The 12824-nt window shown below is 40.4% G+C and overlaps 1 protein-coding gene across 1 annotated transcript in view; it reads right to left on the bottom strand.

Moving 5' to 3' along the window:
- LOC121528278 (cGMP-dependent protein kinase 1-like) overlaps positions 1-12824 on the bottom strand; it is a 138429-nt gene that overhangs the window by 62865 nt on the left and 62740 nt on the right. Inside the window, exons 4-7 of the mRNA XM_041815637.1 lie at positions 2806-2911; positions 1559-1622; positions 270-347; positions 72-166 (exon numbers count right to left, since the gene is read on the bottom strand). Coding sequence (XP_041671571.1) covers positions 72-166; positions 270-347; positions 1559-1622; positions 2806-2911 — 343 coding nt within the window. The remainder of the gene's footprint in view (positions 1-71; positions 167-269; positions 348-1558; positions 1623-2805; positions 2912-12824) is intronic.

Here is a 12824-nt window from a genome sequence, read left to right on the forward strand (position 1 = left end):
GCTCTGACCCTAGACAGGACCATGGTCATTGACCATGGATAGATGGAGGTTCAAAGGTCACAGGATCTCACCCCTGCAGCGCTCTCTCTCCAAACCAGTCGCCCCGGGAGAGCTCTCTGAGGTGAACTGTCTCCTGATTGGCTGAGTCCTCTTGTGTCACGTTCACCTGGTAGAAGGTGTGATTGACAGGTAAGAGCAGACAATCGATGGTCAGCTGATCAATAATCTGATAAACACTGATGGAGTGTGTGAGGGTGTGTTGGTGTTACCTTCCCCTTACTGATGATGAAGAAGGTGTCTCCTCGAGCTCCCTGCCTGATGATGTACTCGCCATCGCCATAGTGGGTCTGCACGGAAGAAAAACCGCAGTTTTAGCACCACAGAAGAAGAACCACAACAGTTTAAGCACCCCAGAAGAAGAACAACTGTTTAATTATATATGTATCTATGTGTTCATTTCTTTATTAATTTATAAATTTATTTTTTCAGGTATTAATATATTGATTTATTTCTTTCTCTGCTTATTTTTTCATTTTATTAATAATAAATTAAAATTGATTTAAATAAATAGGATGTTAGAAGTAAAAATAATAATAACACAATAAATAACTAAATTGTGAATAAATGAATAAATCATTCATATTTCATAAATTTATTTGAATTTTATTTGTTTGTTTGATTGTTGTTTATTCATTCAGACATGTCTGTTTGATTTCTTTCTGTAATTATTGATCAATGATTTATAAGTCAGTAAATATTTACATTTTTTTTCTATTCATCTGTTATTTCTAATTTATGTTAATATTTGTTTTTTAGATATTTTCTTATTTATTTGTTATTTGTTTGTTTAATCATTGATTGATGCTTTTATATTTATTTATTCATTGACTTGTTAACTCAATTTTATTCATAAATGAATACATTTATTTTATTTTATTCAAGTATTCATTAGTTTTTTATTAGTTTTTTATTTATTAATTTCTTTGCTTGTTTCATTATCTCTTTATGTTTTTATTGATCTATTGTCAAAGCTTGAATAAATAATAACCCACCTTTATTTTCCTTTTATCATTTTTTTCTTCATTTTTTAAAACAATTAATTCATGTTTTTATTCATTAATCTAATAATTTCATAATTAATTTTAATTGCTTGATTTGTTCATTAGTTTCTTTATTTTCTTTTCAATATTTTTCATTTAATCCAATTTTAGTCAAACATAGGCCATATTATTTTATTTAATTAGATCATCTTTATCAAACTCTTGATGCTCCAGTTGTTCTTCTTCTATGGTGGTTTAAAGAAAATTAACATTATTAATTAATTAATTAATTAATTAATTAATTAATTAATAATCAAAAGGCTAGTAAATGTATGAATCACAGACAATAATGAAAATAACAACAACAACAACAACAATAATAATAATAATGACAATAATAATAACAATAGGGTTAGGGTTAGGGCTGACCCTAACACTAACCCACTGAGATAATATAGCAAAGAAAGAAAGAAAGAAAGAAAAATAATACTGAAATAATTTCCAGTTTCCTCCCTCACCTCCTCCATGACATCGGCCAGTTTACTGAGAGTTTCCTCTGGAAGACCCTGGAAGGTTGGAACGCTGAGAGGAGAGAGAGAGAGAGAGAGAGACAGAGAGAGAGAGAGAGAGAGACAGAGAGAGAGAGAGAGAGAGAGAGAGGGAGAGAGAGAGAGAGAGAGAGAGACATAGAGAGAGAGAGAGAGAGACAGAGAGAGAAAGAGAGAGAGAGAGACATAGAGAGAGAGAGAGAGAGAGAGACAGAGAGAGAGAGAGAGAGAGAGAGAGAGAGAGAGAGAGAGAGAGACATAGAGAGAGAGAGAGAGAGAGAGACAGAGAGAGAGAGAGAGAGAGACAGAGAGAGAGAGAGACAGAGAGAGAGAGAGAGAGAGAGAGAGAGAGAGAGAGAGAGAGAGAGAGAGACAGAGAGAGAGAGAGACATAGAGAGAGAGAGAGAGAGAGAGAGAGAGACAAACTGTGAGAACCACTGAGATAGTGGAGGACGGTAGAAAAAAATAACCTGTATCCTCCTTTCACCTACAGTTAATGTGTAAGCGCCTAGAACAAACAAACAAACAAACAAACAAACAAACAAGCAAACAAGATGCTAAAGGGCTCCAGCTCAGTGGTGACAGCTGTCTGTTTTGGTGGCTCTTGTTCCAGAAATTTCCTGGTCAAACTCTCCTGTCAGGATATCGTTACTTCAAAATTTCAAACTCCATAATAAAACCAGAAAAACACCATGAAACATTTTAAAAAGTAAAAAAAAAAAAAAAAAAAAAATGTTGGAAAACAGAGAAACAGACTAAATATGACTGTGAGTAGGGGAACAACAAATCCCACAATCCACTGCAGTTCCCTTCATTCATATCCAATAATAATGTTCAGACTGAGAATGTCTCTCTATCTGTTGTTGTTTTACATAAATAATCATAGATTTTATCTTAGAACATGGCAGCATGTACTGTCCTCATCAACAGCCAGAAAGTCACATTCTAGGTAAACGTTTCCATGGTAATGGCGGGCTTCACCAATCAGAAAAGCTGCTGTAATACTCTAGGATTGTGGGTAGTGTAGTTCTTTTCTCTGAGATCATAAATTAGCATTCTTTCTACACAAACAACGACGCCATCACATGACCCCATGTCTTCTACCATCGATTAACTCTGAGGTCAGTCTACTGAGGAGGATCCTGATTTCATGGCGAATAATCCAACCCACCATTGAGAAAACAAGCTGGCTTTACACTACAGAAACCAGAGTTCACCTTTTGAGGAAGTCCATGTATTCGGCGTGTTTGATGAGTCCGGTTCTCATCATGATGGTCTGGTAACACTGACGGTCGATCGCCCACAGCTTCACGTGAACCAGAGCTGGAACGACACAGGGGGAGAGATAGACATTTACTAACACGGTACCATCTGTACGGTGGCCCTGAGAGTCAACAGTAAGGACGACAACAACAAAAACACATCACTGATTCCAAAATCACCGATCCAGGTTTCATTAAAACATATTATAAAAAATATAATATAATATAAAAATATAATATAAAAAATATTTTAAAATGTTTCTTGAAATGAAAATACAAAAAACATGAGACATCATAACAACTTTTAAAAAAATTTGGTGAATAAAAGAATGTTTAATGGAATATTTAAGAACTATATGAAAATATTAAACTCAATAAAAACATTTAAAATGTTTCAGGTATGTTAAAACAAAACTTTGAAAGAAAGGAGAAAAATATTCACCAAACAGACCAAAACATTTATTGAATCAGAATATTTCATGAAAGCTAAAAAAAAAACTCTGTAAAAAAAAAAAACTCTGTAAAAAAAAAACTCTGTAAAAAAAAAAAAAGATAAATAAATAAATAAATAAATAAATAAATAAATAAATAAATAAATAAATAATAATTTCATACAGGATGCGTCATGACTTTTTTTCTAAATGCAAAAATTAAAAAAGTAAAAAAAACTGAATGTTTAATCAGACATAAAGATACATATTTCTTTAAAATGCAAAAAAAACAAACAAAAAAAAAACAACAACAAAACAAACAAACAAACAAAAAAAAAATTGGAAAAACTTGTGAAACCAAAAAATAAAATAATAATAATAATTATAATAATCAATAAACTAAAGAACCTTTGAAATATTTTATGAATGAAAAAAAGATTATAAAATGCAAAAACAGATTTTAACACGAGTTAAAAAAATTCAATTTATGCTAAAATATTTGCTGATATTTACAAGATTAAGAGATATAGAAAAAAAGTCATGAAATGAAACAAAAATCATGAAGCGCAAAATTAATGAAATACAAAAGTTTTTCAAAATGCAAAAGTATGACATGAGACACATTTTTATGAAACACAAAAAGCTATAAAGTCATCATTAAATAATTGTATTTAAAAGAAGATTTTTTTTATTTATTCAAATGTTCACATGAAAATATTTCCGGAGTGCAAAAACAGTTTGTTCATGCCAGACATTCTGTGAGACTCAAAAACATTTCATGAAGCTCAGAAATATTTGGTGAAACACAAAAATAAGTCACACAACACTATTGTATTTCAGAGTCTGCTTCTGTTTATTTAAATGTGTAAATATCTCTGAGTTTCATGAAATGTTCTAATAAATGAATGAGGACTTATGAAACGGCTCTGTGTTTGACCTTCAGGGCCACCGTACCTACTATACGTCCTAGCTGTGTTCAAACAGTGGCAGTGAGACGTCTCAGCACTGCAGAACAATCCAGAAAAGCGTGTTTCTGAGGCTCTGATTATGAGTGTGTCCAGCTGTGATGCAGTCATGAATATTTAACTCAGCAGGTGTTTAAGTGAAGAGCGTGCACGTGGAGATGTTCATGTATGTCAGTGCACGTGCACGCTCTCATCAACCTGCCACTAGGATGAAGAGATCAAACGAAAATAAACCATGCTGCTGTGAGCTAGTACAGTGTAAAGTTGTTGTCATGGCAACAGCATCCACACATATGTTTGTAGTGTGATGTCACATGACCTCGAAACCGCGGCGCTCAGCCATCAGGAGATCCGACCTTCGTTAAGGATAAAGGAGCGTGGCTCGAGCAGGGGAAGACGACACAAACGGCAGAAAAATCCCTGTTTCTATTTTATTACCGTGTTACACTCCACGGCTCAGAGTCCACGTCTCAGAGTCCATGTCTCAAAGTGCACATCTCAGAGTCCATGTCTCAGAGTCCACGTCTAAGACTCCACGTCTCAGAGTCCACGGCTCAGAGTCCACGTCTCAGAGTCCATGTCGCAGAGTCCACATCTCAGAGTCCATGTCTCAGAGTCCACATTTCAGAGTCCACAGCTCAGAGTCCACCGCTCAGACTCCACGTCTCAGAGTCCACATCTCAGCGTCCATGGCTCAGAGTCCACAGCTCAGAGTCCACGGCTCAGAGTCCACTTGTCAGATTCCAAGGCTCAGAGTCCACATCTCAGAGTCCACATCTCAGAGTCCACGGCTCAGAGTCCACAGCTCAGAGTCCACAGCTCAGAGTCCATGGCTCAGAGTCCACGGCTCAGAGTCCACAGCTCAGAGTCCACAGCTCAGAGTCCATGGCTCAGACTCCACTTCTCAGACTCCACGTCTCAGAGTCCACGTCTAAGACTCCACGTGTCAGAGTCCACGTCTCAGAGTCCATGTCTAAGACTCCACGTGTCAGAGTCCATGTCTCAGAGTCCATGTCTAAGACTCCACGTCTCAGACTCCACGTCTCAGAGTCCATGTCTAAGACTCCACGTGTCAGAGTCCACGTCTCAGAGTCCATGTCTAAGACTCCACGTGTCAGAGTCCACGTCTCAGAGTCCATGTCTAAGACTCCACGTGTCAGAGTCCACGTCTCAGAGTCCATGTCTAAGACTCCATGTGTCAGAGTCCACATCTCAGACTCCACGTCTCAGAGTCCACGTCTCAGAGTCCATGTCTAAGACTCCACGTCTCAGAAACGATGTTCAGGGACTAAAAAGTTGATTCCGTCATGTCCTCTAGTCCCTGTCTCTAAGAGGAAGTCACACTGACTCCCTGGGTTAAAATGTCACTTCATTAAAGTTGCGCAAATCTGCAGGAGGTCTGTGGACCTTTGTGGGTAAGAGGGTCTCTCACCAATTTTCATTACTTTTTTCATAATTTTTGCCACTTTTAACCAAATTTTGATATACTTCATGGCCCCTTTTCCTTTATTATTAATGTTTTGCAACATTTTAACCTCTTTTCACCACTTTATCTGGCCATTTCTGCCAAGTTTTAGACATCTTTTTTATATTTACTAATAGTGTCTGACAAGTGAATTTCTGTAAAAACAGATAAAATGTGAAGTAATTCTAAAACTTTAAATATTAATGGCTTTTGGGGTGAATTTAACAGCTGCACACATTTAAAGCCAAAGATACTCTTAAAGGGATACTTCAACATTTTGGCAAATTAGCCCATTGCCATAATTCCTATAGTCTTAGTAATAGTTTGTTACCTTCAGTTGTCGGTGCAAGCTCTTTTTAGATCGCCGCTGCCGAGTTCAGACCTGCTGTTTCAACTCAATGTTAGCAGACGGTATTCCGGCTTTCCCTCATCAAACTCATCAAATACACAATCCAACAACTCCAAAACGCTCACCTGGACAAGTTGTGACCTGCACATTCACCACGCTATGAAATAATCATGGAACATTACAAGACGGAGATGTTTTAAAGCTAAATGCAAAGCCGGAACTACATTCCGGACATGGCTGCTGCACTGTGTCACTCCGCCCAGTGGTTTACTCAAGAAATAGTTCCGAGTATTTGCTTCATGCATCGTAATGTTACATAATTATACGTTATTATTTCATAGCGTGGTGAATGTGCAGGTCACAACGTATCCATGAGAGCATTGTGGAGTTGTTGGATTGTGTATTTGATGAGTTTGATGAGGGAAAGCCGGAATACCGTCACATGCTTACATTGAGTTGGCACAGCAGGTCTGAACTCGGCAGCGGCGATCTAAAAATAGCTTGCACCAACAACTGAAGGTAACAAACTATTACTAAGACTATAGGAATTATGGCAGTGGACGAATTTGCCAAAATGTTGAAGTATCCCTTTAAAACCACAATATTTTCTTTTCCTGTTTTCTGAATTGAATGATCTTCTGGCGGCTGGACAGGAAGCTTTGGGGGGCCTGATTTGGCCCCCGGGGCTCCAGTTGATGATCAGTGTACTACGGCATAAATGAATAAAATCATGTTGTGTTGTTCTGATCAGACTGGTGATTATTCAGGTTAAATACACACAGCTGGACAATATGATGACCCGGGGTTTTGCTGACCTCTGTGGGCCCCAGAAAGCCCCACCCCCCACCACCCCCCCCCCCCCCCCCCGTGAAGATAGGAAGGATGTGAGGGCTCACTCCTCAGAAAATGTCATGTAGGCGTACAGATTAAAAAATTCCTCCAGCTATAAAAATCCAACTGAAAGAACATTTCCAGGTGAATCGGAACAGGACGGGTCCACTCAGGAGAAAACACAGCGGAGATATTTTTATGGTCAGACATAAACTCACATGTCAGACTTCCTCTGTTTTAGGTCAGCTGCTCTTAAAAAAACAGTTTGATCTTGATTCATCCAGAAATCTCCGTTTTCCTCCTCCTGATGAAGAGCTTGATTTCTTCAGTCCAGTTTCACCTTGTGATAAAGTCCAGCAGAAGAGCGGAGGTAAAGTCCTGACCTCTCAGAGTAAATAAACCCTGGTCTCTGCTGCTTTTGTAGAGTCTCAGCTAAAGTCCTGACCCTGAACACCATCATCTCCTTTAACAGCTGAATATCTCCAGTCCCACAGCAGAGAGGAGGGCCTCCTGTCGTTTTCTGCATGGTTAGAAAGATTTCATGTTGTATGAAATAATTCTCTCTAACTCTGAAACATCCTGATGTTCAGAGCTGAAAATAAAGGAGCCGGTTCCTGCTGAAGGCCGGGTTTGTCCCTGAAACGAGGTTTTCACCACTGTAGACAGAAAGCTCTGACATCTCTGAGTATTTCTCTCCTTTTCTGCTTATTGTGCTGATGTTCCTCAAACAGAAGCGGTCAGCATGTCTGCATGTTTAAACGCTGAACTGCTCTGGAACCATCCCTCAGTCTGATGGAACGGCAGGTGATGTTCTCTGAAAGTTTGCAGAGCTCTGCTCATTAAAACCAGGAAAGTTTCTCCAAGGAAACTGCTGCCAGCAAACAAACACCACATCCAGAATGTGGATGGTAACCATGGCAACCAGCATCAGGCTGAAGGTTTATGGGATGTCTGAGGAAGCCAGCTCACTAAAAATAAGTTTTTATTTAATTTTTCCTCCTTTCCTCCATTTCATTGTTTCTGTGAATACAAGATAGAAACGTTTCTGTTAAACAGCTCCACCTCCTCCACCCCAGCCTCCTCCTTTATACACTAACGCTCCACCTCCTCCACCCCAGCCTCCTCCTTTATACACTAACGCTCCATCTCCTCCACCCCAGCCTCCTCCTTTATAGACTAACGCTCCACCTCCTCCACCCCAGCCTCCTCCTTTATACACTAACGCTCCACCTCCTCCACCCCAGCCTCCTCCTTTATAGACTAACGCTCCACCTCCTCCATCCCAGCCTCCTCCTTTATAGACTAACGCTCCACCTCCTCCACCCCAGCCTCCTCCTTTATACACTAACGCTCCACCTCCTCCACCCCAGCCTCCTCCTTTATAGACTAACGCTCCATCTCCTCCACCCCAGCCTCCTCCTTTATACACTAACGCTCCATCTCCTCCACCCTAGCCTCCTCCTTTATAGACTAACGCTCCACCTCCTCCACCCCAGCCTCCTCCTTCATAGACTAAAGCTACACCTCCTCCACCCCAGCCTCCTCCTTTTTAGACTAAAGCTACACCTCCTCCACCCCAGCCTCCTCCTTCATAGACTAACGCTCCACCTCCTCCACCCCAGCCTCCTCCTTCATAGACTAAAGCTCCACCTCCTCCACCCCAGCCTCCTCCTTCATAGACTAAAGCTCCACCTCCTCCACCCCAGCCTCCTCCTTCATAGACTAACGCTCCACCTCCTCCACCCCAGCCTCCTCCTTCATAGACTAAAGCTCCACCTCCTCCACCCCAGCCTCCTCCTTCATAGACTAAAGCTCCACCTCCTCCACCCCAGCCTCCTCCTTCATAGACTAAAGCTTCACCTCCTCCACCCCAGCCTCCTCCTTCATAGACTAAAGCTCCACCTCCTCCACCCCAGCCTCCTCCTTCATAGACTAAAGCTCCACCTCCTCCACCCCAGCCTCCTCCTTTATAGACTAAAGCTCCACCTCCTCCACCCCAGCCTCCTCCTGCATCATGCTCTTGTGGATTCATTCCTGTATCTGTTTGGGTAAAAAGTGTGCCGATGTTCTTGAATGAGCAGACATTTATGAACATCTCTGGTGTGATGATGAAGATTAGAGCAGTAATGAGGAGAGACAGTGGAGTTACGTTCAGAGCCTCCCTAGTTCTTCTGCAGGGCGTTGGATGTGCTGTAAAAACACTCTTTATCTGTTGGGTCATATTCTCTATTATTTCTTGTTTCCTCTGCTTTATGACCTGCTGTCTGTTGCTACGGAGATGCCAAGTGTCTGCGTAACCACGGAAACAACAGGAGACACTCCACAGCAGCAAATATTTTCCACCAGGAGGATTTCACAGTCTGTGTGATTGTTCTGAGGACTGAGACTTATGAGGGCAGTAAGCTGTGGTCAGGCAGGTCATAGGTCATCGTAGTGGAGGAACCAGTCAGTGGCTGACAGGGCTGCAGCCCAGGGAGGCTCTCAGAGGGTTCAGAGACCCCCCCCTTTACGGTTAAAGGTCCAGATATAGAAGATAAATAAATGCTTCCTCCTTCAAAATAACGTTGGCCAATCCTTCTTTGGAGATTGTCCTCCATTAATGAGAACGTCTAGAACTTGTGAATGTGTGGACAGTGCAGACGCCATCAGAAGTTCCCGTTAAATCCTGACTACTCTGAGAGGGTCCACTGTAGAAACCCTCCACAGGACTGGCTGCAGGTCAGGAGGATTCACCAGCAGCAGCTCCAAACGTTCCTCTTTGCTCCCTGTTTGTGAGATAAATCATGAAAGTTTGATGAAGGAGCTCTGAGAACCAAACGCCAGAGGGAGAAACGCCGCCATAGCAGCTCTCATGGATATCACATCTCACCCGAACCTTTCTGACAGAATATCCACTGAAGCGTGGTTCCTCAGGGAACGGTTCTACCGCCGGCAACCACAGCTCCAGAGTTCTGTTGTTAGTAAGAGCACAGAGACGTGCTCTAAATGTGGGTTACATCACAACCAAGATGGAAGAAAGGAAACTGGCTCTCAAACAGGAGCCAGCTCCTGTCATTCATATTAGAGAGCCAGCTTCTAGAGCAGTCTAGCCACATCATTACTGAGGTTCTTTCCCCACAGTCGCAGAGTTTTACTGCCAACAGAACCCCAACTGCTGTTAAAAACTGTCCACATTAAACTGGGAATCAAAAACAGAAAACAAAAGCAGGGCGACCGTGGTCAGTGGGTCTGGTCGGTCAACTAGGAGGGTCTACGGTGGTTCGATCCCCGGCTCCTGCAGTCACATGTCGATGTGTCCTTGGTCAGACACCTAACCCCGGTCTGCTGCAGCTGCCGCGTAGGTGGCGTGTAAATGGCGTCAGTGTGTGGATGTGGGGTGAGTAAATGTGAAGGTGAGACCTACGCTGAAAAAAACACTCTGAGGAGTCAGACTGGAACAGAAGAACACCAGCGAACACCGTTACCCACAAAATCACAGCTTTTCCTTTCAGCTTTCAGTTTTCAGTTTTTATTTTTAATGTTTTCTATTTTACATTCTTTCACTTTTTTCATTTTTCTGTTTTCATTTTTCTGTTCAATTTTCTTCTGAATTTATTTTTCCAATTTTATTTGTCTAATTTTATTTTTCTGATTTATTTTTCTGTTTGTAATTTCCTGATTTTATCTAACTGTTTTCATTTTTCTGTTCATTTTTCTTCTGAATTTATTTTTCCAATTTTATTTGTCTAATTTTATTTTTCTGATTTATTTTTCTGTTTGTAATTTCCTGATTTTATCTAACTGTTTTCATTTTTCTGTTCATTTTTCTGTTTTCATTTCACTGATTTTATTTTACTGTTTTTATTTTTTCTGATATTATTTCATTTTTCATTTGTTTTTTATTTCTTTTTTATTTCTATTTTCTCATCTTATTTTTGTTTTTTGTCTTTGAATCTTTTGTTTTCATTTCTCTGTTTTTTAATTGTCTTTTTAATTATCAGTTTGTACTTTATGGTTTTTCTGTTCTCTTGTTTCTGTTTTTATTGCATTTTTTTCTCTTGTTTAAATCTGTTTTTATTTAATTTTTTTCCTGTTCACCTTTTTTCCATTTTATTTTTTTCATTTGTTTACCATTTTCTGTTTTTATTTTTATGTTTCTCTTTTTACTTTTTTCTGATTTTATGTTTCCTGTTTCTTGTTCTTTTTCAGTTTTCCAAAATGAAATGAAAACATGAAAAACATTTTTTGTTTTTTGTTTTTCATTTATGGTTTTTGTTCTGATGTAAAAAGGAAGATAAATAAACAGAACACTGGTGATATAACATTATTTTATTTCCTGTATGTGTGAGGTGTAGTGGAAAACAATGTTAACTGTGTTCTGAAATCTTCCTCTGTTCTTATAAAATGAGAAAATGACAGATGAACTTTTTTTTGTCTGAACAGAAATATGAAACAGACGACGGCTCTTATTTAATTTTGAATTTTTTATTCTTAATTTAAAATAAACAGCCGGGGCAAAGGTCATGTTTTTTCCTTCTGTTTTGAACAGTTTTTGGAACCCGCCTGTTTCTCGGTCTTGTTTCTCTCTCAGGTCTGTGGTCTCAGTAGAACCTCAGAGTTTCCATTACCATCCTGTTGACTACAACATTCTGCAGACATGGATGTGATTCCTGCTCTGATTCTTCTGTTTACAGGATTTTATCCTGCTTTCTGCTTGATTTTGTGGATTTCGGACAAACTTCTGGGTATGAGCGTGAGATCAGCTCTAGGCGATAAATCCTGCAGACTGTGTCGTCAGATTTCATGCTTCAGCCCCGTCTCTGGACAAATAAATGAATTTATGAGGGAGGGTGAGCGGCTGGACTTTTCTGGGTAAATCTGCAGAAAGTTGGAGCGATAACCCTCGCTGGTCTGAGCAGCTGGAGGCGGCTGGCGTGAGGAGTGGGAGTTCTGCCGTCTGAACCCTGAAACATCAACGCGGCTCTGACAGCTGTGAGTCTGTCGGTGTCGAGCTCCAACTTTTTGTCAGAGCTTCCTGGTGGAGTGCTCGCTAAGCAGCAGTTGCCAGGCAACACCATCCGGGCTCAGCCAATGAGCAAAGTTTTGGCAGCAGCGTCTCTTGGCAACAGCGCGGGGTTCGAGGGGATTCGCGCTGCGCTTGCTGAAGCTTGTTGCTCGTTATCTTCATATTAACACACGACGAGCTCCAGTTTAGGGCCGGCCACAGATTTAACTTTTCCTCTTCAGCTCAGAGCGCTCAGAGTCGGCTCTACGGCCAGCAGGATCATGGAAATCTGACCAAATGACGACAGGAAACACTGGGCTCCAGGTCAGGGACTAAGGAGAGGCTTTGTGTTTCTGAGACCAACGGTATTCTGCACCATGAAGAGATCAAACTGGATCTAAACACAGAGCTGCTCTTTAAACACTCATAGAAACAGTTAGCAGTTACTCATGAATCTTTATGAAAACACTGAAGACGTTTCTCCATGAAGACAGGAAGAAGAGACACAAAACATCCACTAACAGAGCTGGAGTGGCTTTATCATCAGGCCTTCACATCTACCGTCTATGGAGTCAGTTCTGTCACAAAAATTCTCCATGAAGCAGAGGAAAAAGAGACACAAAGCATCCACTAAACAGAGCTGGAGTGGATTTAACCCTATTAAAACTGAGATTTATCATCAGGCCTTCATATCTACCGGCTATGGAGTCAGTTCTGTCACAAAAATCAAGAGAGCTATTTTGCCTCTTTCTTCTTAGATTCACTTGATCTCAGATCTTCAGTGGATCAAAATTCCTGACTCTCTAATTTTCTCTGTGGTGTACGGAACTTTCTCTAAGCTCTAAACGTGTCTCTGCTGATGAAGCGACCAATAGGAAACAGGTAGAGGATGGACCAATCCCGTTAACTCTGCTTGTTGCTATGCTGTTCTCCAGGAGACATTAGCTCT

Source organism: Cheilinus undulatus, linkage group 20 (assembly GCF_018320785.1).
Source record: "Cheilinus undulatus linkage group 20, ASM1832078v1, whole genome shotgun sequence".
NCBI classification, from domain to species: domain Eukaryota; kingdom Metazoa; phylum Chordata; class Actinopteri; order Labriformes; family Labridae; genus Cheilinus; species Cheilinus undulatus.